The 25,353-nt window shown below is 48.5% G+C and overlaps 1 protein-coding gene across 5 annotated transcripts in view; it reads left to right on the top strand.

Annotated features, from left to right (window-relative positions):
- Positions 1–25,353, top strand: part of CUEDC1 (CUE domain containing 1) — a 304,599-nt gene that overhangs the window by 265,191 nt on the left and 14,055 nt on the right. For all 5 annotated transcript variants that reach the window (XM_060203804.1, XM_060203803.1, XM_060203805.1 and 2 more), the window contains 2 exons: positions 16,405–16,924; positions 21,424–21,551. In XM_060203804.1, the coding sequence (XP_060059787.1) occupies positions 16,595–16,924; positions 21,424–21,551 (458 nt within the window). In that variant the 5' untranslated portion in view covers positions 16,405–16,594. The remainder of the gene's footprint in view (positions 1–16,404; positions 16,925–21,423; positions 21,552–25,353) is intronic.

Below are 25,353 nucleotides of genomic sequence, written 5' to 3'. Positions count from 1 at the left end.
AAAAACAAATAGAGGGCCGGGAGGTAGCACATCGGGTTAAGTGCATGTGGCACAAAGCGCAAGGACCGGCGTAAGGATCCCGGTTGGAGCCCCTGGCTCCCCACCTACAGGGGAGTCACTTCACAAGTGGTAAAGTAGCTCTATCTCTGCAGGTGTCTATCTCTCCCCATCTCTGTCTTCCCTTCCTCTCTCCATTTCTCTCTGTCCTGTCCAACAATGACGACATCAATAACAGCAACAATGATAACTACAACAATAAAACAACAAGGGCAGGAAAAGGGGATAAATAAATAAATATTAAAATAAATAAATAAAATAAACATCTTTATGCACTTTGAGCACACAAGCAAATATAGCTGTAGGTATATCCCATAGAAGTGGAATTTGTGGACTGGTGGATGAAAGATGTGTTAGTGTAAGGGTGCAGAAGAATGGATTTCTGTCCAGGGACCTTTCCATGGCTAAGCTGTCTAAGCTTCTGTCTACACACATCTTTCTAATTTGATGTTCCTTGGGCTGAATTCTCTGGTCATGTTCAGATAGTACTTAACTGAGTAGCGCCATTGACTGCCTGTCTCGGGAGTCCTAAGTTATTTCTTGAAGCTGTTATGTCCTCAGGTCTCAGCTCCAGACCACGCAGACTTGCCTTGTGGAGGGACCTTCAACCTGCCTGCCTGATGGCACTGCTCTGGGATGGCAGCTGGGCCTTCATTCTCAAGGGGCTGGACGTGGGCCAGCATGAGTTCATGTTTGGAGTTAGCCCAGCCTCCCAACCCCTGCACCTGAGCTGCTGTGACCCCTTCTTTCTAGTCTGGGCCACTGCGCTTGGTCCCGAGTCCATGCTTCTGCCAGTCCAGAGGGACTCCCTAGATAGAGCAGCACCCCTCACTTCACTGAGCATTGATCTCCTCCCAGGAGCAGGCTGACTGTACTGGCTGAGCTGGAAGGCTTTGTGGTGGAGAGCAGGACTGCTACAGAGCTACTTCAAGTGGAGGTGGAAAATGGCCGTCCTGGCAACTTGACAACTTTGATGGAGTGGAGAAACTGCCACGTTTCCCTCTTTCTTTCCTCATGACTCTTCCTCTTTTGCTCCCCCTGGCACCTCCAGCCTCTCCAAGGGGGACAACTCTCTGCCCCCTTAGGGCTCAATTCATCTCACTGTGACCCTAGTCTCTGTGCTCAGCTGCAGGGAATACAGAGGCCTGGAGAAGCTTAAAGGGTATGAGTATCACACCTGGAATCAGAGCTTCTGCACTCATTCAACTTGGCCACTTAGCTAATTGATCTTGAATAAGTTATTTAACTCTTATGTGTTTCTTCTGTGAAAAATCACATTGGGATGGTGGACCTCATAGGGCTGTAGAGAAGATAAAAAGAATTAATAGGCATAAGGCACTTGGAACAGTGGTTAGCAGTGTTATCATTATTAGTGTTGCTACCATTATCCTGCCAAGATGAGCCAAACAGATGACATGTTACTCCTGCCTGAGGAGCTTTGTCTTGGATCTTTGTGGCTGGGAGACAGAGTTGGCTCCTTGCTGGTGCCTTTTATAGCAGCCAAGCTCAGTCTTTGGGCGTCAGGAGCAGAGATGTGTCCTAGGACTGAGGCTTACAGCCACTTCTTCCATAGGGGAAGGACCTAACCACCACATTTCAAAGCCTCTTGCCCTCCCTCCTGCCCTCCAGCCCCCATTGGCTATAGACTTGGTCATAGAAGTTGAGGTAAGAGAGTGAAAAATTAGGAGAAAAAAGAATCTTTCTCTTTTTTCCCCCCTTACCTACAGATCTACATTTTTCCCACCAGGCTTATTGCTGGGGCTCTGTGCCTGCACAACTCTACTGTTCCCAGGTGCCATTACCACCCTCCCACCCAGTAGAAGGTGAAAGACAAAGAGACAGAAAGGGAGAGATAGAGAGATATCATAACACCCCACCCTCCACAGGGACTTCCTTGTGGTGGCCTGGGACTCAAACCCAGTTAGTTCCTGGTGCCTGGTAATAGGTCTGCTGGGGGATCTACCTGCCAGCCCCTTCTTCTACAGATTTCTTTTTTTTTTTTTTTTAACTAGAGCACTGCTCAGCTCTGGCTTATGGTGGTGCAGGGGATTGAACCTGGGACTTTGGAGCCTCAGGCATGAGAGTCTCTTTGGATAGACATTATGCTATCTACCCCTGCCCCCTTCTACAGATTTTTAAAGGATTTTTTTTTTTTTTTTAGTCTTTGGGGGGGGACAGGGTGGACCTGGAGAGGCAAGTAGCCAACCCAAAGTCACCCAGCAGTGCATGGAGCTGAATTTCTCTTCCTAGATTTATTGATTTTTGCTTGCTTGTTTATTTTACCAGAGTACTACTGCTTAGTCCTGGTTTTGATGGTGCTGGGGATTGAACCTGGGAGCTCAGAGCCTCCAGAGTGAAAGTGGTTTGCATGACCATTATTCAGTCTCCCCTCAAGCCCCTTGAATGTCTCTTCCTTTCTTCCTCTCCCTCTCAGGTTCAGATAGCCCTCCTTTCCCCAGTGGCTACCCCTGAGGGTTCTTTCTGCCCTTGCTGGTTGCCTGCGGTGGAGTAGGGATAGGGTGGGCACAGGTGTGACTGCCCAGGAGCTCTGGGAACGACACTGGCTTTGTGGAGGCCCCAGCAGCTCTGGCCCTGAAAGCAAGCTCCCATTAAGCTATTTCCACGCTTTGGGCAGGAGCTGGAGGCTCAGCATTTAAAGGTCACCCAGCTTTTGAAGCTGTAGCGACATTAATAGCTTGGGAAGAAAACAAGCCTGTGCAGGGGCAGGAGGACAAGGCGCCTCCGTCAGGGCTGTCCCTCCTTCTCCCTCTGGACACTCGCCATGTACACACACACTTACACCCTCATACACACACAACACACTCTGAGAACCTCCGTCTCTTCCCCCATCCTCACCTCCTTTTGGGATGTTTCCAGCTCAGAAGCCATGAAGCCTGGGTAGATTTCCCTGCACCCCGCCCCCATCACTTCGGAGGTGACAATTGGACAAGGATGCAGCTGCCCTGGCCCAGCGGCCCCTCCATTAACGCTGCCATTACCCACTTGAGGTTTTCCCGGGACTTAGCCATGGTTACACAAGTGTCCCAGGGGTCATATGACCTCATTCTAGCCCTGCTGGCTTTTGCAGTCTGGATTCCTGACGAGACAAACTAAGACCAGGCCTGGTTTTCTCTTACAAGAAGTGAAAGAGTGACATGCAGGCTGCTTATTGCTCACTAGCTTTAATCATTTGCCCAGATGGCTGTGTTGAAAGGGTTCTGAAGTGGCCTGAGAGGTGGTGCTGTGGATAAAGTGTTGAGACTCTCAAGCATGGGGTCCCGTGTTCAGCCCTCATCATAGCACATGCCACAGTGGCCTCAGGTTTTCTTTCTTCTCTTTCATATTAATAAATAAATAAATAAACACATAAATAAATAAAAAGAAAGTTCTGTGGGCCACATTGAACTGTAATACCTGGATGGATATCTGCTTGTATTTCCTCTTCCAGGAATAAATTATTTTGGAAATCTGCAAGCCTTGGATTCTAAGACTCCTGTGGCAGTTGGGTCGGCCCATTTCCTTTTAGTTAGTCTCAAGGTGGGGGTGGGGCAGGCTCTTGGCTTCTGGAACAGAAGCTGCTGGTTTGTAGAGAGCAGTCCAGACCTGAGCCCTGGGCCACCACCTAGTGGCCTGGCATGGCAGTGCTGCTGGGCTGGGCCCACACTGTAGGCAGGAAAGGAGAGCTAGTCCTTCTGCTGGACCTGGTCAAAGCAGTCACAAAGGGGAAGCCAAAGAGAGCAGGGGCCTAGCTGGTCTGGGTTAGCGCCCCTTTCAGAAGAGAAGGGAATGGGAGGCAGGAAAGTGCTGGCGATTAGACCTCAGCCTCCCAGCCCCAGGGCCTGCCCCCCCCCCCCCCGCTCCCTGCCCCCCCCCCCAGCCCTCACTTAGAGTTGAGGTGCCCCTGGAAGCACCAGGGACAGAAGGTCAAATCAGAACTTAGAGGGGATCAGCCTGCTGCTCCCTGGAGATGACAATGGTTTGGAAAGGAAACCAGTCTGTCTTCAGCCTGGGGTGCCAGGCCACAAAAGGCTCATGGGACCTTAATCATGTCATTGGGCCCTCTTGGCCTGAGTGGCTGTTTGTGAAGTGGGATAATAATGTATGTCTCTAAATGGTAGGTTTGTTGTGAGGACTATGTGGGAATAGAGAGGAAGAAGGCCTTTAAAAATAAGCCCCGCTGACTTGCTGTGGACCCCTGGAAGACAGGAAATAAAGAAAACCCACAGGCATTGGGTTTTCCTCCCTTCCTTTACGTATCCAACTAACTTAGCTCTATTGACAGTGCTGGCACTGTGGCTACCAGTGAGGAGAGCAGAGCTCTTGCCCTTATGGGGTTTGCATTCTGGTGGGGAAGACGGCTTATGGCAGTGACCTAGGGGACTCTGGAAGGTGGGGTGTGGTTGGTCTCTTAGGGAAAAGGCCACTTAGAGATCAGAAGAAAGGGGGTGGGGTGCAGTATGCATGTATTCGAGAGACAAACAGGGCAAGAAGGAGGAAGTTCAGGAGGAATGTTCATGACTTGGTGAGCTAGCAAAGATCCAGAGGGGCCAGAAGGAGCGAGGGGTGGGATAGTGAGAGTGTGTGCATGCTTGCGTGGTTTAGCCGTGAAGTTCGAGAAGTGGAAAAGGGGGGAGGGGCACGGGGGTGCTTCGTGAGCCTCAGTCAGGTTCTAAGTTGTATTCTGGGGACCTGAGGGGTTGCTGGGGGCTTTGGATCAGAGGAATGGCATAGCCACCAGGAAGAGTAGCCTATAGAGAAAAGTGACCCAGTTCTGGCTATTTATTTATTTATTTATACCAGAGTACTGCTCAGCTCTGGCTTATGGTGGTGCTGGGGATTGAATCTGGGAGCTTTGGTGTTCTGGGCATGAAAGTCTCTTTGCATAACCATTGTGCTTTTTACCCAGCTCTTATTTATTTATTTATTTATTTATTTATTTATTTATTTTGCCTCCAGAGTTATTGCTGGGGCTAGGTGCCTGCACTAGGAATCCACTGCTCCTGGAGGCTATTTTTTCCCTTTTTGTTACCCTGTTGTTTATTGTTGTTGCTATTATTATTGTTATTGCTGTTGTTGTTGTTGGATAGGACAGAGAGAAATGGAGAGAGGAGGGGAAGACAGAGAGGGGAAGAGAAAGATAGACATCTTCAGAACTGCTTCACCACTTGCGAAGTGACCCCTCCCACAGGTAAGGAGCCAGGGGGCTCAAACAGGGAGCTCAAACCAGGATCCATACACCAGTCCTTGCGCTTAGTGCCATGTGCACTTAACCCTCTGCGCTACCGCCTGCCCCCCCCATTTTTATTTTGAGGGAATTTCACTCCTCTGGGCTGACTTTTTCAGATAGAGGGAGACAGAGACACACAGAGAAGGAGACACTGCAGCAAGAGTACTTCACAGTTGTGGGGCCCGGGCTCAAACCTGGGTCTAGCACATGGCAAAGCAGGCACACTGTCCAGGCATACTATTTAGCTGGTCCTGGAATCATTTAAAGATAAGGATGGCTGGACTTGCTACCACTGGTATAGAGTATTAGAGAAGGAGAAAACACTCAAGGCTGATTGCCAGGCTTTGGGCCTGACCCGCCTGGAATTGGCATTAACAGAGATGGAGAAGGCAGCGGAGAAGATGGAGAAGGTTAGAGTTGGGTGAAATCATCAAGTCAGGTGATCCCACATGCTGGAACTGCTATTGAACACCCACGTGGAGGCAGCAAGTCTAGCATGTGAGTATAACAAGTATAGAGTTCAAGGGCGTGTTGCCAGCACCTGAGGGTGAGAGGATTTGGGAGCCAGTATTCATTGTGTGAATGGGAGCTAAAGCCAAGGGACTGAATACAATTGTTCAGGATGGGAATGTTACTCAGGGCAAGGGCTGGGGCCTGTGACTAAGGACATCGTAGCCCAGTACTTACTGTGCTCCAGGAACCCAGGAAAGTTCTCTCTTTCCCCCTCTACCCTCTCAGTTCTTTAGGAAATAAAGAGACAAAGAGAAAGGAGAGCCACACAGCACCACTCCACCATGTGTGGTACTCCATGTGGTGCTGGGGTTCAGAACCAGGGTCTCAGGCATAGAAAGTTACATGCTCAGGTTGGGGACATAACATAATGGTTATGCAAATGACTTTCTTTTTTCTAATATTTATTTATTCCCTTTTGTTGTACTTGTTGTTGTTTTATTGTTGTAGTTACTATTGTTGTCGTCACTGTTGGATAGGACAGAGAGAAATGAATAGGGGACAAGAAGACAGCAAGGGGGAGAGAAAGACACCTGCAGACCTGCTTCACTGCTTGTGAAGCAACTCCCCTGCAGGTGGGGAGCAGGGGGCTGGAACCGGGATCCTTATGCCAGTCCTCGCGCTTTGCGCCACCTGCGCTTAACCCACTGAGCTACCACCCGACTCCTGCAAAAGACTTTCATGAAAGCCTGAGGCTCTGAGGTCTCAAGTTCAGTCCCCACCACTACCATAATCCAGAGCTGAGCAGTGCTCTGGTGTGCTCCGATCCTGTATCTTTCCCTCTATATCTAGTAAAATAAAATAAATAAAATATTATTAAAATTAGGTTAAATGTGATTAATTGCAAAAAAATAATAAGACAAAGGTGCATATTCTTTTTTTAATATTTATTTTATTTATTTATTCCCTTTTGTTGCCCTTGTTGTTTTATTGTTATAGTTATTGTTGTTGTCATTGTTGGATAGGACAGAGAGAAATGGAGAGAGGAGGGGAAGACAGAGAGGAGGAGAGAAAGATAGACACCTGCAGACCTGCTTCACAGCTTGTGAAGCGACTCCCCTGCAGGTGGGGAGCTGGGGTTCGAACCGGGATCCTTATGCCGGTCCTTGTGCTTTGCGCCACCTGCACTTAACCCGCTGCGCTACAGCCCGACTCCCAAAGGTGCATATTCTACCAGATGTGCTAAATCCTGGCCTGCACCCATGGAAGTTCTATCACAGCACCCTTTCCATGTCAGCATCACCCCTAATTTTTTAAAGATTTATTTATTTATTTATTTATTTATTTATGAGAAAGGAGAGAGAGAAAGAACCAGACATGACTCTGGTACATGTGCTTCTGGGGACTGAACTCGGGACCTCATGCTTGAGAGTCCAATGCTTTATCCACTGCGCCACCTCCCGGACCACCACCCCTATTTTTTGCAAAGGAGGAATCTGAGGTTTTGAGAAATGAAACAACTTCTGTGCCACAAAGCCTTACTTGACCCAGCGAGACAGAAAGTGGGGATGCTGACTCCAGGCTTGCACATGCCCCTGTAGACCCTGGCCCTCCAAGGGATGGGCAGGGATGACCTTGAGCAAGGTCTGGAGAGCCACTCTGGGGCAGCGTGCCCACCTCCTGGGCCAGGCCGGGTGTGACTCAGGCCTTGGCTGTCTGTTCACCCTCAGAGTGAAGTCTGGCCTTTTGCCACCTGCTGCTAGGCCAGTATCCCTTACTGCAGATGGGAGCCTGGCTCTCTGGGACCTGAGGGCAGAGAGTTGTGGGCTTTCTGCTTTATCACCCCCAGGTCGCTCTCCATTGTGAGTTCAGGAGAGCCTTTCAGTCGGCCTCACAGATGGCTAAAGGGCTCAGCTGGTTTGATTCACTTCCTTTTTCAGATACCAGCCAGGAGTTATTTCCCTGTTCCCTTGTCAATGCCCAGCAACTGAGGTTCAGAAAGGGGGAATGAGTTCACTAAGGTCACAGAGCTAGGTCTGGGGCAGAGCCCCTAGACATCCTTCCTTCTTTCCTTCCCCCAGTGCCATCTGGGTCATATATCCTCTGTTGAAATGTCAGCCAGGTTGTGCCTAGTCTCCCAGGCTTGGGGCACACATGGCTGCATTTCTGAGGCTGCTTGGCTCATAGTCCTGTGAGCCTGACTAGGCATTTTTGGCTTTTAGGTAAGCAGTTCCTACTTCTGCCCTTCCTGCATACTGGCTGTGTGGCTTTGAGTAAGTCACTTGACTTCCCTGAACTGGTTTCCACAGCTATAAAACGGGCATGATAATGTTTATTAATCAAGATGAAATATAAAAGCACCTGGCACAAGTATATAACCTGAATAGCCTGCTCAGATCTTTCATGTGCCTTACATTTCTCTCTCTCTCTGTCTCTTTCGTTGAGGGTCGGGGGCACAGTGCAATGTGGTCTTTTTTTTTTAAAGGCTTCTTTAAAAAATATTTGTATTTGTCTAGTACTTTGGATAGGGACAGAGAGAAATTGATGGGAGAGAGAGATTTGCAGCACTGTTTCACCATTTGTGAAGCTTCTTCACTGCAGGAGAGGACTGGGGTCTTGAACCTGGGTCCTTGTACACTGTAATGTGTGTTGAGAAGCAGGTGCATTATCACCTGGCCCCATTACATTGCCTTAATTTTATTTATTTATTTTTTTTACCAGAGCACTAATTAGCTATGGTTTATGGTGGTGTGTGGGGGGGAGTGGGGTGCAGTGATGTGGAGGGAAGTTGAACCTGGGGCTTTGGAGCCTCAGGCATGAGAGTATCTTTGTATAACCATTATGCTGTCTAACCTCCCCCCTCCCCTTGCTTTTTCACTGGAACAGTGCTGGATGCTAGAGGCTAACTTGAGAACAGTACTGAGAACAGTCCTTCTCCCTTCTCACAGTCATGCCAGCCGAACCTAAACTCTGACCTCAGGCCTTAGACTATTGAGATTATCATGGGAAGAGGAGGAGGTTGGTGCTCTGAGAAGTTGGGACACTCACAGCATCATCTCATGCTAATTATAGAAGCTTGTCTTTTCAGAGGCCCATGAAAATGGCATTTCTGTACATCAAGTCCTGTTTCCCTGCATGTCACATTACCACTTCTGAGTCACTTTCTCTTCATCTACCTTTTGATAGAAAAGCCTAGATTTTGCCATGGCTGGTTCTGTGTCCCGAGGCAACTCTTTCCCTCCTGGTCTGGGTTCTCAGAATCAGGGAGCACAGTGTGGAGCTGGCTTAGATCTGTCAGCCATCTATACGTCAACATACACACACACACACACACACACACACACACACACACACACACACACTTTTCCCCAAGGCCTTCCATCTAGGCTGAGTGGAAAAAGCTGAGCTGTGGGGTCTGCAGGCCACATCCTGCCTGGGGCCATGAGCATTTTACCTCCTGCCAGAGGGCTCAAGGCACTCTACAGTTTCTGAGTTGACATTGAGAATTCCCTGGAATATTTGCTCCCCTCCACCTCAGGAAGCAGTGTGCCCAGTATACCTGGCTCTTTGTCAGCATTCGGGGGCTATGACAACAATAAACACACAGCTAATCCTATTCTGGATGCTGTGCTAAGAATTATCTGATTAACAGCCAAGGAAATAGCATGGTGGATAGGGTGTTGGACTGTTAAGTACGGGGTCCTTAGTTTGAGCCCTGGCATCACATATGCCAGAGCAATGGTCTGGTTCTTGCTTTCCCTCAATAAATAAAACTTTAAAACATGTTTTTTTCTTTTTAAAAAATATTTATTTAGGGGAGTCAGGCAGTAGTGCAGCAGGTTAAGCACAAGTAGCTCAAAGCGCAAAGATCCTAGTTCGAGCCCCCGGCTCCCCACCTGCCGGGGAATCACTTCACAATCGTTGAAGCAGCTCTGCAGGTGTCTGTCTTTCTCTCCCCCCCTATATTTCTTCCCCTCCTCTCTCCATGTCTCTCTGTCCTAACAACAACGAAGACATCAATAACAACAACAATAGCTACAATAAAACAACAAGGGTAACAAAAGGGAATAAATAAATATATATATAAAAAGATTTATTTAGGACTGGAGAGATAACATAATGGTTATGCAAATGATTTTTAGAGCCTAAGGTTCTGAGGGCCCAGGCCCAAACCCCAGCACCATGATAACCCTGAGCTGAGGAGCTGTGTTTTCATAAAAGACAAAAAAATATTTATTTTGAATTATTAGTTAATGAAAGAGAGAGAGAGAGAGAGAACCAGAGCATCACTCTGACACATGTGACGCCAGTGATGGAAATCAAGACCTTAAGCTTGAAAGCCCATGCTTATCCATTGCTCACCTCCCAGACCACACATTGTCTATTTAAGTCACGTGGAAACCCCATATGTGTAGGTGAGGGCATTGGACACAGAGAGGAGAGGAAACTCTTAGCAGGTCCCATGGCTGAGGAGGAGCAGAGCAGGAATTGCAGCCTGGGTCTGAACCAGTGCACTTACTGTAAATGGTATGAGTACAAGAGTACAAGAATGTCTCGGGGGGCTTCCCAACCCTTAGTCCCAGAGCCTGAGGGACAGGTCCAGGAGCTATTATTAATGGGGCAAATGTGGGCTCTGCCATCTTCCCCTGCCAGGGATGGATTAGGCCTAGGCTCTTCCTCAAAAGGGCTGTCCTGGCAGAATAAGAGCTGAGCCCTCCATCTCGGACTCAGAGAGGGTTAGCATAAGGCACGGACCCCAAGTGTGATGGCAAACTATCTTCTGGTGTAACCACACCCTAACGTTTCTGTTGGTCCAAAGTCCAAGGTTGGTCTCCAGAGCCAGAGACAACGGCAGCTGCCAGGGTGAGACCTACTTCAGAGAGCTTCTGGACAAGTCAAGCTGCATCCTCCCACCTTCTGATGGACCCAGGGGGCTGTGGCATCTAAAGGCAGTTGCAGGAGGCAGCATCATACTTGGCTACTTCCCTGCACTCATTTTCATAACAGTATTCTTGCACTGATCATATGAGGTAACTTCTCTGTATCTCCTTGGGAAGCAGCTTTGGCCTCTCTGAGCTCTCTGATTTGCACATCTAGGAAGAGATGGGGCAGAGAAGGCTGGATAATAAATCAAACTTCACCCAGTCAACAGAATACTACTCAGGCATTGAAAGCAATGAAATAGATTTATATGACCTGACATGGGAAGGTGGCAACAATAAAAATGGAGAAAACAAGTTGCGTACTAGAATTCATAGTTTGTTCACAGGTGATTCATAGATATGAGAGATAGCATATGCATAAAAAAGGTGTCTTGGGGGGCCGGGTGATGGCACATCCGGTTGAGCGTACATGTTACAGTACACAAGGACCCAGTTTGAGTCCCCGGCCCCCACCTGCAGGGGGAAAGCTTCACGAGTAGGGAAGCAGGGCTGCAGGTGTCTCTCTGTCTCTCTCCCTGTCTGTCACCCCCTTCCCTCTCAGCTCTGGCTGTGTCTATTCAATATATATATATATAAAAAAATATTAAAAAAAGAAAAAGAAAAGATGTCTTGGGGGCCAGGCAGTGGTGCACCTGGTTAAGCTCACACATTATAGTGCGCAAGGTTCAAGTCCCTAGTCCCCATCTGCAAGGGTGAAGCAGAGGTGCAGGTGTCTCTTTGTCTCTCTCCCTCACTAGCTCCCTCTCCTCTCTCAATTTATCTATCTCTCTATCCTTATCCGATAAATAAGCAAAAAAAAGAAAAGAAAAGAAAAGAAAAGGTGTCTCGATGTAGGTATACCACAGTGTTAGCAGGTTTGTGTAGGGGTAGGAAGGTGTTCTAGTTGCTCTGAGGAGCCAGGGCCTCATGTATGTGCAATTTCACCACTGTGGGCTGATTTTTCATTCAGAGAGGGAGATACTCCTGATGCTATGACACTACCCATATGGGGCCAAGCTTGAACCTGGGTCATGTGCACAGGTAGGCGGGTGCCCTATATGGTGAGCTATCCTGCTCACCCAGCTTCTAGTTTTTTGTTTTTTAAAGATTTTTTATTTATTTATTCATGAGAAAGATAGGAGGAGAGAGAGAAAGAGCCAGACATCACTCTGGCACATGTGCTGCTGGGGATTGAACTCAGGACCTCATGCTTGAGAGTCCAATGCTTTATCCACTGCGCCACCTCTGGACCACATTTTTTCTTTAACATGTTATTTATTTATTAGATAGAGACAGAAATTGAGAGGGAAGGGGAGATAAATAGGGAGAGACAAAGAGAGACACTTGCAGCCCTGCTTCACGATTTGTGAAGCTTCTCCTCTGCAAGTGGGGAATGAGGACTTAAACCTGAGTCCTTGTATATGGTAGCATGTATGCTACCACCTGGCACCCAGGTTCTGTTTTTTTTTTTTTTTTAACATCAACTAAAGGCTGAATGGGACCTGCGTGCTTTCTTACTGGTCTGGGATATAGCTCGCCTTTCTGGGCCTACCTAAGTGGACACCCACTGAAACCCAGAACAGGAGCCCAGGATGAGTTCTGCAGTCCCCTGAAGAGACAGGTTTGAAGGAGCTTAGTACCTCAGTATGGTGGCACTGAAGGCTGTGTACTAACCTTATCTGTGAAGGGACTAACTGAAGGAAGAGAGGGAATCAATGGTAGAAGTGAATCTTGTGGTTGTGAGGTGAGGGAGTGCTTTTCCACTTCACCTTCTGCACCCCTCTGGTCTGTCTTCCTCTCCTTGTCAGTAAAGCATTTGACTGCTAGAAAAGCTATATGTGGATTTAGTCCTATGAACATTTCAATACTCTTTTTTAAAAAATATTTATTTATTCCCTTTTGTTGTCCTTGTTGTTGTATTGTTGTAGTTATTGATGCCGTTGTTGTTGGATAGGACAGAGAGAAATGGGGAGAGGAGGGAAAGACAGAGAGGGGGAGAGAAAGATAGACACCTGCAGACCTGCTTCACTGCTTGTGAAGCGACTCCCCTGCAGGTCCCTGGGGCTCAAACTGGGATCTTTATGCCAGTCCTTGCACTTTGCACCACCTGCACTTAACCTGCTGCGTTACTGCCTAACTCCCATCATATGAACATGTCTATATCAGCTGTTAAGATTGTGAATCCAAGTTCTAGAAAATGAAAAACAGGTTCTCACCTGATCAATCAGACGTAATATCCTTTAATGGGACAGTCCCTTAAGATAAAACTGCCACTTTTCTGCAGTTAAAAATGTTTTCCTAGTGGTTGTGACAGAACTCTCCTAGTAGAACATGTGTCTTGCCTCACAGGAGGCCTGGGTTCCAATTTTGGTGCCCATGAAGCACCATGGGCAGCTTTGTAGAAGCTCTCTGGATGACAGAGCCGTGCTTTGATGTCTCTACTCTTTTCCTCTCAAAGCAGAAGAAAGAGAAAAACTGGCCTATGGAAGGCTGCTGAATTATGGTATGTCACATGTGTGGGCCCCTGATGCCACATTTAAAAACACTACTGGAAATCTTGAAGTAAGCATGAGAAAGTCAAAACTTGATATTTTAGACACAACGAACTCTCTGTTGTGTAACAGAAATGCAGCCTTGGCAAGAACTTACATGCTTGACTCTGAGTTGGCTGAATTATTTTCTGTCATAGTGGAGCTTTGCACAGATTGATGACATGATGTTGGGACACTGATGTGGGAAGTTGAGTGGATGAGGCTGGTGATCAGAGGGTAGGTCGTGGCCTATATGGAGCCCTCCTTTCCCCAGTCAAGGGCCTCAGGCATCCTAGGCAGTGTGTGTAGTGGATGAGACCAGCAGCCCAGGGGCCATAGCTCTGGGTTCAAATCTAGCATCTTCTCCTTATATTGATGCTATTTCCTTAGCATCTATATCATAGTTTTCCCTTCCACAAAGTGGGCATACCAGCACTTCAGAGTGGCATCATGAGTTAGCCCATACAGAACCTGGCAGAATGGTGCCTGGCACAGAGTCAACCCTTGTTAATAGGTAGCTCTCTGTGTGGGTAAAGAATGATGGCTGTGGGCCAGGCAGTGGTGCACCTAGTTAAGCACACGTAGTACTGAGGGCAAGAACCCGTGCAAGGATCTGGGTTTGAGCCCCTGGATCCCCACATGCAGGGGGGAACACTGCACAAGTGGCAGAGCAGGTCTACAGGTGTCTATCTCCCTCTGTATCCCCCCTCTTCTCTCAGTTTCTCTCTGTCCTATCCAATAAAAATGGAAAAAAATCCCACAACGACCCTGGATCCATACTCCCAGAGAGATAGGGAATGGGAAGGCTATCAGGGGAGGGGGTGGGATATGGAGATCGGGTTATGGGAATTGTGCCCCTCTTATTCTATGGTTTTGTTAATGTCTCCTTTCTTAAATAATAAAATAAAATAAAATGGAAAGAAATGACCACCAGGAGCAGTGGATTCATAGTGTTGGCACCAAGCCCCAGCAATAACCCTGGAGGCAAAAAAAAAAAAAAACGAAGAAGAATGGTGGCTGTGAAAGTATCACAGCTGGAGTGTTAACAGGAAACCAGAGCAAACCTGATCTCAGGCGTTTTTACTAAAGAATTGAACAGACAACTTGAGCCCACAAGAGACTCAAACCTTGAATAGGCTATCCTAAGAGATCTGGTCCAAAGGTTGGGTCCCAATGTGGAGATTTTACACACTGTATAGGTGTGTGTGGGGGTGGGTGGGTGTTTTACAGTAAATATTTCTAGGAATTCTACAAAACAGAATCCGATTCACAGTGTCTTGTTCTCTGTGTTAAGGCAACCAAGCAAGGTCGCTAGCATTTTTTAACCTGTTCTTCCAGTAACTGGGGTCAGGCATCATGGACTGACTGCTCCCTGTGTCCCCAAGGGCTGATGCATGTCATGTTTTAGGTCACCATGTCCCTGGCTCTTTCATAGAGCCAGGAGGGTTTTGGGTGCAGCTTCTTCACAAAATCAGACCAGCCCTGATTTTTGATTCATATGTAAGTTCAAGAAAGATGATATTTCAAGACTGTTTGTTTAATAGTTCATGGTTTTGTCACCTGGGAGCTGGCAAAGTGGGTAGGTCCTGAGTTCGATCCCCAATATTGCATGTGGCAGAGAGAATACTCTGGGCCTCTTTGTTTCTCTCTTTCTCTCTATGTCTCTCATTAATGAATACTTTTTATTAAACAATCTTTGCTTGAATTAAATTCCGGTTTTGTTAGTAGATATCTCCTGTGCAGGTAAAGAATGGTAGCTGTTTAAGTGTTACTGCTGGACTGGTAACTGAAAAACAGAAAAAGCCTGATTTCAGGTGTGTCTGATAAAGAATTAAACTGAAGACTTGAGTCCACAAGAGACTCAAACACTAACACAGTGCATAAAGTCTTGGCTTTTCAAGCATGAGGTCCTGAGGTCATTCCCAGCATCACATGTGCCAGTGCTGCTTTGGCCCTCTCTCCCTCCAAAATAAATCTTTTTAAAAAATCATAATCCTTTTTTTCCTTATTGCCCCTAGGGTTTTTGCTGGGGCTCAGTGCCAGCACTACAGATTCACTACTCCCAGTAGTCATTTTCCCCCCATTTTTTAAAACTTTCTTTTATTTTTATTTTTTTATAGTTCTTTATTCCTTTTTGTTGCCCTTGTTGTTTTATTGTTGTAGTTATTATTGTTGTTACTGATGTCGTCGTTGTTAGATAGGGCAGAGAGAAATGGAGAGAGGAGGGGAAGACAGAGAGGGGGAGAGAAAGACAGACACCTGCAGACCTGCTTCACCACCTGTGAAGCGACTCCCCTGCAGGTGGGGAGCTGGGGGCTTGAACCAGGATCCTTACACCGGTCCTTGTGCTTTACGCCACGTGTGCTTAACCCGCTGCACTACCTCCCGACTCCCCCCCCCCTTTTTAATTGGATAAGACAGAGAGAAATTGAGGAGGGTGGGGAAGTAGAGGGAGAGAAAAATGAACACCTGAAGACTTTCTTCACTGCTTATGCGAAGCATCTCCCCTGCAGACTGGGAGCAGAGGCTTGAACCTGGGTGCCTGAGCTTGGTAGTATGTGCGCTTAATCAGGTGTGCCACAGCCCAGCCCCCTAGTCATAATTCTTTTAATGAGAAAACAGGAAGAAACTATTAGGGGTGGGGTGGGTGGTGGCACCTGGTTAAGTGCACATGTTACCATGCCCAAGGACCTGTTTGAGCCCCCACTCCCCACCTACGGGGGGAAGCTCAGGAGCAGTGAAGCAAGAACTGCAGGTGTCTCTCTGTCTCTCCTTCCCTCTCTATCTCTGCCTCCCCTCTCAATTTCTCTGTCTTATCAAGTAAAAAAGGAAAAATGGGGAAAATGGCCATTGGGAGTGGTGGATTTGTAGTTTGCAGTATAGGCACCGAGCCCCAGCAATAACCTGGTGGCAAAGAAAGAAAGAGAAAAAGAGCAAAAGAAAGAAAGACAGGGAACAGAGGGAGATAGCATAGGGGTTATGCAAAGAGACTCATGCCTGAGGCTCCCAGGTACTGACTGGGTTCAGTCACCACCATAAGCCAGAGCTAAGCCGTGCTCTAGTAAAAATAATAATGAATGAAAGAAAAGAAAGAGAAAGAAAGGAAAAAAAAATTTTTTCCTAGGGCAGGGGTCCCCCTAATTCCCTTGAGCCACCATCTTGGGTTCAGGTTGGTTGCATGGCCCCCACCCCTGACTGTGTCTCTCTGGGTTTTCAGGTGGACACTCCAAGGAGCTGTGCCAGGATGCTCCAGGGGTGTGGATGACCAGCTCCTCAGGCCCGGATGCCGCCAGGTGCTCTAGTCTCCTAACTCAGAGAGCCCACCTGGACACCCCAAGGGCGAGGGAGCCAGGAGAGGCCCAGGAGTGAGTGGCCCCCCAGCCCTTCTTGGGGCCAGGCCCGGCAGGATGACCAGCCTGTTCCGCAGGAGCAGCGGTGGGGGCGGTGGCTCCGCCGGGGCACGTGGGAGCACGGATGGGCCAGGGGCCGCAGGGCAGGAGCTCAACAACAGCCGGCCGGCCCGCCAGGTGCGTCGCCTGGAGTTCAACCAGGCCATGGACGACTTCAAGACCATGTTCCCCAACATGGATTACGACATCATTGAGTGTGTGCTACGTGCCAACAGCGGTGCCGTGGATGCCACCATCGACCAGTTGCTGCAGATGAACCTGGAGGGTGGTAGCCCAGGTGGCCTTTATGAGGACAGCTCCGACTCGGAGGACAGCGTCCCCCCAGAGGTACTCACACCTTGGGATAGTTTGCCAGGAGCACCAATAGCTGGACCGCCTAGAACATTTTGGATGGCATCCCTTCCAGGCTTCCAAGTTCCAGGCAATCTTTTCCTAAGACAACCTTAAGCAAGCTAGTCAGTGGCCTTATTTTGGAGGCAGAAATCATGCAGTCCTTCAATAAATACTGAGTACCTATTCATTGATGTGTCTGGCATGCTGCTAGACCCTAAGGCAGGAGTCTCCTCAGAATCAGAGCTTGTGAAAAAATGTGGGCACCAGCTGGCAAGATAGCTCAGCAGGAGACCTAGGTTGGAGGCTGGCCCCCACCGCCCTGAAGGAAGGTTGGGTGCTATCATATCCTTTTTCTCTGTTTCTTTGTGGAAAAAGTCAGTTTGGAGTGGTGAAACCCTGAGAGACAGAAGAAGAATATGAATATCTGGGCCCCACCCCAATGTATTGATTCCCAATTACAAGCTAGAGCCCCCCCTATTTTTTTTTCTTCTTTTCCTCACCCTACCCTTATCAGGGTTATTGCTAAGGCTCAATGCCTGCACTACTACACTGTTCCCTGCAGTCACTTTTCTTTCTTTTCAATAAAGGATGAGGGGTGTGTGTGTGTGTGTGTGTGTGTGTGTGTGTGTGTGTGTGTGTGCATTCGCAGATGGACTAAGTGTAAGCTGGAAGGAATGTTCTCTGCACACGTTGACCTCTTCCATAGTCTTGTGTGTTCTGACACCCTGGGGGGTAGGATAATGTTTCTTCCTTTGCCCACAGTCTCCACTGCCCTGGAATCTGCCACTAGGCTTCATCAGCCCTTAAACTGTGCACCACCTGGACTATGTGTGTTTCTGATTTTTTTAAAAATTATATTCATGTATTTATTTTCCTTTTTGTTGCCCTTAATGTTGTTGTAGTTATTATTGTTGTTGTTATTGATGTCATAGTTGTTGGATAGGACAGAGAGAAATGGAGAGAGGAGGGGAAGACCAAGAGGGGGAGAGAAAGACACCTGCAGACCTGCTTCACTGCTTGTGAAGCGACTCCCCTGGAGGTGGGGAGCCGGGGGCTTGAACTGGGATCCTTGCTTAACATGGTGCACCACCACCCAGGCCATGCTTGTGTTTTTCTATTCTTTTCTTTTTCTTTTTTATTTTCCCTTTTGTTGCCCTTGTTGTTGTAGTTATTATTGTTGTTGATGATGATATCATCAACTGGGATCCTTAAGCCGATCCTTGCGCTTTGTGCCTTGTGTGCTTAACCCACTGCGTTACCACCCGACTCTCTGCTTCTGTTTTTCTAAGTCTCTTGCTTTCCAGATTAAGCCCTGTTCTCAGCCCTCATCTTGGGAACTCTGCCTGGGTCCACCGACTGGCAGCCCCTTAGCCAGCAAAAGTGCTGTGGGAAATTGATGAGCAGAGGCTGGAATGGCAATAACTACTGACTGGAAAAAAAAAAACCCTCTCTTGGGGGTTGATGGATGGTCGACTGGCCCAAGGGATATCCTTGCCACAGAGAAATATCTCCTGTCAGATAAATAGACTGGCCCCCGGCCCCCAGTGCACCCGGCAGGCATCCATCACTACACTGAGTCAAGCCAAGAGTTCTACAAGCCCCAGCAGCACCTTAAGCGCCAGAAGAACGACCTCATTGTGGTTGCAGGGGCCCGGGGAGGGGGAGGTCAGAAACATGACTGGGGTTACTCTCCCTGGAGGCTCAGGATCAGCCTTTCCGGAGCGGAGCGTGCCTGGCCTACCGCCTGCCTCCTTGGGGTTTCCTTATTCTGCTCCAGGAGCCTCAGGAGGCTGCACTGCAGAGCAGTGAGCAACTGAGCAGGGAGGGGACCTCCTGGTGTGCCAGGAAAGGCCTGCCTTCTCTAAGTCTGGAGGACTAAAGGCTTCAGGTCACAGTCAGGAAGCCCTACATAGTGTCCTTCTGGGAACAGCTCTTACTGTGCTCTCCCCTCCTCACCCATTACTCAGGCTAACCTCAGAGGGAACAGGCCCAGCCACTGAAAAGAAGAGGCTCACCTCCCAGGAGCAGATCCTAAGGCCCCAGCCCAGAGTCCTGTCCCCTAGAGCTGCATGGGCTGGGGGTACCAGCGGCCCTGTGGCTATTGAGCTCAGGCATTAGGGAGCTGCCAGTGACTAAGAGTGGAATTTCCGGTGTTCTTTCCCTCCTATTTTCCTCTTCTTATGGAAAACTGGGATAAGCAGAGCAGTGGCCCGAGAAGGAGCTACATTCTGCCTTTCCTGCAAAAGCATCTGTTTAAATACTTTCCGCCTCAAAGAAAAGAATGTCAGCGCATTCCAGGAGGCCTCCTTGAATCTGGCTAGCTGTGTGCACAAAGCATGGCTCTGTGTGTGTGTGTCCTTGCTCACTCACCTACGCCTGCCCACCACGGTGTCCCTTTGAGACATGGGGTGCCAGGGCGTGGCTGTGCTCAGAGCAGAGGTAAGCCAGTGCAACTCTGCCTGGGCCTGCAAGAAGCTGTTTAGCAATGACTTCTGCACTTTCACTTGGGGTTGAAATGTAGTGGTTCAGGGTGCCAGGGCTAATAGCCTTTGAACTCTTCCCTGTTCTTTAGACTCAGGGAAGTTGGGGGATAGAACTAGGGAGGAGAGGAAAGGGGAGCGAGAGGCCAACTATAGACCAGGGAGTGTGTGGGTGGGTGACCTGGAATCTTCTGATTCATGACTGCCTTCTGTCCCATCTGGGGGCTCTGGGGAAGGGTTTGAGTCAGCTCAGGGACATCCTGCTTACGAATACTGGCCCCAGAAATCCAGCCTGGGGTGTTCAGCCATTTGCTGAGAAGAGACCCTTGCTGAGGAGACCAGGTCCAAATAGAACACCACTTTTTTTTTCATATGTATGTATGTATGTATGTATGTATGTATGTATGTATGTATGTATTTTGCCTCCAGGGTTGTTGCTGGGGCTCAGTGCCTGCACTATGAATCCACTGCTCCTGGAAGCCATTTTTCCCACTTTGTTGCCCTGTTGTTACCCTCGTTGTCATTATTATTATTGTTGTCATTACTGTTGTTGTTGGATAGGATAGAGAGAAATCAAGAGAGGCAGAGAGGGGGAAGAGACAGACACCTGCAGACCTGCTTTACCGCCTGTGAAGCGACCCCCTTGCAGGCGGGGCTCGAACAGGTGCTGGTCCTTGTGCTTAGTGCCATGTGCGCTTAACCTGCCGCCTACCTCCCAGCCTCCCACTTTCTTTCTTCTTAATAAAGATGGAAATTGAGATAGAGAAAGGGAGAGAGAAAGAGAGACACCTGCAACACTGTTTCACCACTCGTGCAACTTCCCCACAATAGCTAGGGGCCGGGGGCTTGCACTCCGGGAGTGTGTGCATTCTACCAAGTGTGTCACCGCCCAGCCCCTGAACACCCACTTCTAGAAACTGTGTCATACTTGCCGTATCACTTTGTCAGATTGTGCCTCACCTGTAAAATAGGCGTCACACTCTATATGCTGCCCTACCTAGTTATTCAGAGGGGCAATTGCCCACATAAAAGTTCTTTGGGGGGGGGGGGCTGGTGTGACATTTGTGAATCAAAGAAAACACATGTTTAGAAAGCTTCATGAATGAGTGAGCGGCTCAGTGAAGTTTTGCCAGTGCCCAGATCCAGAAACATCTACAGAGTCTGGAGTCCCTGTGCCCCTTCACAGCCATCCCTGGCCCCTGTATTGATCACCTGCTCTGCTTCCATCACTAGGATTGGCTTTACCTGGCTTTGAACCTTGGATGAATAATGCTGCTCTGAGCATTCTTTTGGGGACATGTGCTTTCACGTCTACCAAGTCTATTGGAAAGGAAAGGTCAGGTGGTCCGGGAGGTGGCACAGTGGATAAAGCACTGGACTCTCAAGCATGAGATCCTGAGTTCGATCCCCAGCAGCACATATACCAGAGTCTGGTTCTTTCTCTCTCCTCCTATATTTCTCATAAATAAATAAAGTCTTTAAAAAAGAAAGAAAGAAAGGGGGAGTGGGGCTGTAGCGCAGCGGGTTAAGCACAGGTGGCGGAAAGCTCAAGGACTGGCATAAGGATCCCGGTTCAAGCCCTGGCTCCCCACCTGCAGGGGAGTCGCTTCACAAGTGGTGAAGCAGGTCTGCAGGTGTCTGTCTTTCTCTCCCCTTTCTCTCTGTCTTCCCCTCCTCTCTCCATTTCTCTCTGTCCTATCCAACAACAACAACAATAATAACTACAACAATAAAAAAACAGCAAGGGCAACAAAAGGGAATAAATAAAATAAATATTAAAAAAAAAGAAAAAGAAAGAAAGAAAGGTAGGGTCATATGTAGTGATGTGCTCAGCTTTAGTATGTAAAAGCCGAAACAGTTTTTCTTTGCAGAAGGCTGGGTCAGTTTATACTCCCCCCAGCAAGATAGAGTTCCCTTACCATACTCTCTCTCCCACACTTGCTTTTGTATTCATGTTATTTAAAATTTGAGGAAGGATTATGACTCTCTCTCTCTCTCTTGTCTCTCATACAGATTTTGGAAAGGACTTTGGAACCTGATAGTTCGGACGAAGAGCCCCCACCTGTGTACTCCCCGCCGGCCTACCACATGCACGTGTTTGACAGGCCTTACCCTCTGGCTCCCCCAGCTCCACCTCCCCGGTGAGAACCCAGCTCCTCTCAGCTCAGGGCAGTGCACAGGGGGCTCTGGGTCTGGGGTTGAGTCCAGACATGGTGGGAAACTTGGCTGGGCGCCTCAGTATATTATTATGCCAAGAATGGGTTCCTGTTGGAGCAAGAGACATTTTAGCCAGATACCCTACACAGCCTGGACCTGGTCATGGAGCCGGGGGCTATATGACCTTCTGTGGTGTAGGTGGAGCTCTTAGCACAGTGCAGGGTATGAACCAGACCTATCATCAGTTTGCTGCTCCCTCACATCCCATGCTGCAGGGCTGGGCTCACAGCTCAAATGTCACATTGAACACTGGATCAATGATGAGGCCAAGATTCAGTAGAGATAAAGCCAGCCTCTGAGCATGGGCCCTTTTGCCCTGGGAAGGCCTTGCTAGGCCCATAGCTATCTCTCAATCGTTTCCAGGGCCTCATTTAGTCTCTGTGTCCAGAACATTCATTTCCAGCATTGACCGAGTCACCTGCAGTTTGCAGGTGCTGAGCTGTATGTGTGCTGCAGAAATAAATGGAGCACTCCCCGGACCCCTCAAAGTCATAGTCCTAGGGAGACAGAGATACAGGGTAGAGGGGTGTAAGGAAGGTTGCTCAGAGGATTTAATATCAGACCATTGCAATCACTCACTTGGATAATGTGCTGTGTTGCCATGTGTGTGAACTAGGTTTGAACCTGGCCCGCCATAAGAAGGAAGCTTTGGGGGGCCGGGCAGTAGCACGGCAGGTTAAGCTCTCATGGCACAAAGCACAAGGACCAGCGTATAAGGATCCTGGTTTGAGCTCCCAGCTTCCTACCTGTGTGTGGGGGGGGCTGCTTCACAAGTCGTGAAGCAGGTCTGCAGGTGTCTATATTTCTCTCCCCCTCTCTGTCTTCCCCTCCTCTCTCCATTTATCTCTGTCCTATTCAATAACAACAACAGCTATGGCAACAATAACAATAATAACAAAAGCAACAAAAAGGGCAACAAAAATGGGAAAACATGGCCTCCAGGAGCAGTGGAGTCATAGTGCAGGCACCGAGCCCCAGTGATAACCCTGATAGGGGGAAAAAAGAAAAAGAAAAAGAAAAAGAAAGCAAACTCTAATGTTCAAACTGTCACTTGGTGTAGCAGAAGCCATGAGGGCATGCTAGCACTTGCAAAGGGCTTAAAGGTGGTAAAGAGAGAAGCATCTTGGAGCTTCTAGGAGGTGCTGAATGGCTGCGCGAGGCTGGAGAGTAGCAGATGGAGTGGAGTAGATCATAGGAGTCCATATGGGCCCTTTGAGGAGCTTTGACCTTATCCTGAGACTAGTCAGCAGGTGTCAGCTGGAGAGTGATGGCTCAGGTCAGTATTTTACAATCTCCTGGGGAAGAACAGAGGTGAGTGGGGGATTGGGGCAGGGGGCCTCTTCCCTTCTGACACTTCTTGTCACTGAGTGTCTTGGAGACCCCAGATGGGACTGATCTGGGACTTTGCCCTACTTGGGTGTGGAGGGATGTGCTGATTCTAGGGGAGCATATGGACATGCCAGGACCCTGATCCATTTTGTGTCTTTGGTCTGACTTGGTGGTCTGTGAGTAAACCTGGGGACTAAGGGGGCATGAAGTTTTGGGGTTCAGGGGCAGAGGTTGTGGGCCAGGTGATCCTCTCCAGCTTTCTTCCTTTCCCCCAACCTGAGACCCAGAGGAACCCCTCCTCCCACAGCCCCCTGCTATTTTATATTGAAGTTACAGCCTGGGGAGTGAAACTATTTGCTTCTCATTTCTGACATTCCTTTCTGACCACAGTGGAGTTGCCTGAGCTGCCCTGGCAGCCAGGGCCTGAAGCATTCGGTGGGGGTGGAGGTAGGGGAGGGCTGACTGGACTCTCACATCTGTGAGCTGACCTCATCTCGGCCAGCACCAGGCCCTAGGCCTGCCTCCTTCTACCACCAGCAGCCCAGTCGCATGGCAATCTTAGCTGAGAGCAAGACTTTCTGCTCCTTGTCCTCTCTCTTCCCCACTTGAGTTCTTAGTAACAAATGACTAGAGAGTTCCAAATGTGAATCCAGGATTTTCTTTCTTTTTTAATTTATTTATTTATGGAAGTGTGGGGGAGAACAAGGGCATCACTCTGGCACATGTGGTGCTGCGGGATGAAACTCATTTATAATTTGTGCCACTTGCTGGCCACAACTCTAGGGCTTTCTGTCCACAGCTTTCCTGGGTGACTCTGAGTGTAGCTGGTTAGTTACCTATGTCACAGATGAAGACCCTAAAGCCTGAGAAGGATGGGGACCCTGGAAGGGTTTTCTCTCTCTCTCTCTCTCTCTTTTTAACTACAGTTTATTATTTTTATTCCCCCCACACTTGTGTCTATATTGGTCAAATTAGATAAACTAGTAAAAATAACCAGGAGAGTTAAGGAAAACCAAGGGGAAAAAAAAGGTTTCCTATATCAAAAAGCAAGTATCTTAGAAGAGAACCTGGACCCAGACAATAATGGGGTGGACTAATTAATGTTCATCTAAAATACCTGTGTACTTGGTTACCTGTCCACAATATTGTACAGTGAAGATGAAACACCATGATGTTAGATAGTAAGACCCAATGTACTAAATTTTAAAAATGAGTTGTATTAAAACACACGATCTCTCTTTAATTTTTAATTATCTTTATTTATTTATTGGATAGAGACAGCCGGAAATTAAGAGGGGAGGGAAAGATAGAGGGAAAGACAGAAACACTTGCAGCACTGCTTCACCGTTAGTGAAGATTTCCCCCTGCAGGTGGGGACCAGAGGCTCAAACCCAGGTCCTTGCACACTGTAACATATGTGCTCAACCAGGTGCGTTACCACCCACCCCCCAGGGGCTTTCTCCATGCTGTGGCCAAGCAGAGGTGGCCTTTAGAGGCAAAGGCATCCTCTCTGTCTTTAAAAATATTTTATTTATTTATTTAGTATAGTGACAGAGAAATTGAGAGGGAAGGAGGAGGTCAAGTGGGGGAGAGAGAGAGACACCTGCAGCACCGCTTCTCTGCGCATGAAGCTTCCTCCCCTGCAGGTGGGGACTGGGTGCTTAGGCCTGGGTTCTTGGGCACTTTATTTATTTATTTATTTATTTATTTATTTATTTATTATTTTGCCTCCAGCGTTATTGCTGGGGCTCGGTGCCTACACCATGAATCCAGTGCTCCTAGAGGCCAAATTTTTTTTTGTTGTTGCCCTTGTTGTGGTTACTATTGTTGTTGTTGTTGTTGGATAGGACAGAGAAAAATTGAGAGAGGAGGGGAAGACAGAGAGGGGGAGAGAAAGATAGACACCTGCAGACCTGCTTCACCGCTTGTGAAGTGACCCCCCTGCAGGTGGGGAGCCATGGGCTCGAACCAGGATCCTTATGCCGGTCCTTGGTCCTTGTGCTTCGCGCCATGTGTGCTTAACCCGCTGTGCTACTGCCCGACCCCCTCTTGGGCACTTTAATGTGCGCTCAACCAGGTTTGCCACCACCTGACCCTTAGGGCAACCTCTCTAGGGCCTCTCAGACCCTGGAGGAGAAGTTCAGCCTCCAACAGTGAGTGGCAGCAGCAGAGTGATGGAGAGGGAACTAAGCTCAGGAGCAGGAGCCACCAGCACCCTCCTCCTGACCATTCCATTCCCCCATCTGTGCAGAGGGTGGCCCAGCCCGCTGGGTTTTCCTCTCTCCAGTCAGCGAGTGAGGAGCACCCACCCCGCACTTAGCAGCTTGTTATCCCTTCTGCTGTCGCCCCGCCCTCCTCCTCCTCACCCTCCTCCTCCACCCACCAGGCCACCCGCCA

Source organism: Erinaceus europaeus, chromosome 12, assembly GCF_950295315.1.
Source record: "Erinaceus europaeus chromosome 12, mEriEur2.1, whole genome shotgun sequence".
Taxonomy (NCBI): domain Eukaryota; kingdom Metazoa; phylum Chordata; class Mammalia; order Eulipotyphla; family Erinaceidae; genus Erinaceus; species Erinaceus europaeus.
Note: the sequence above shows the minus strand (reverse complement) of the source record. Positions and strands in the feature narration are given on the sequence as shown.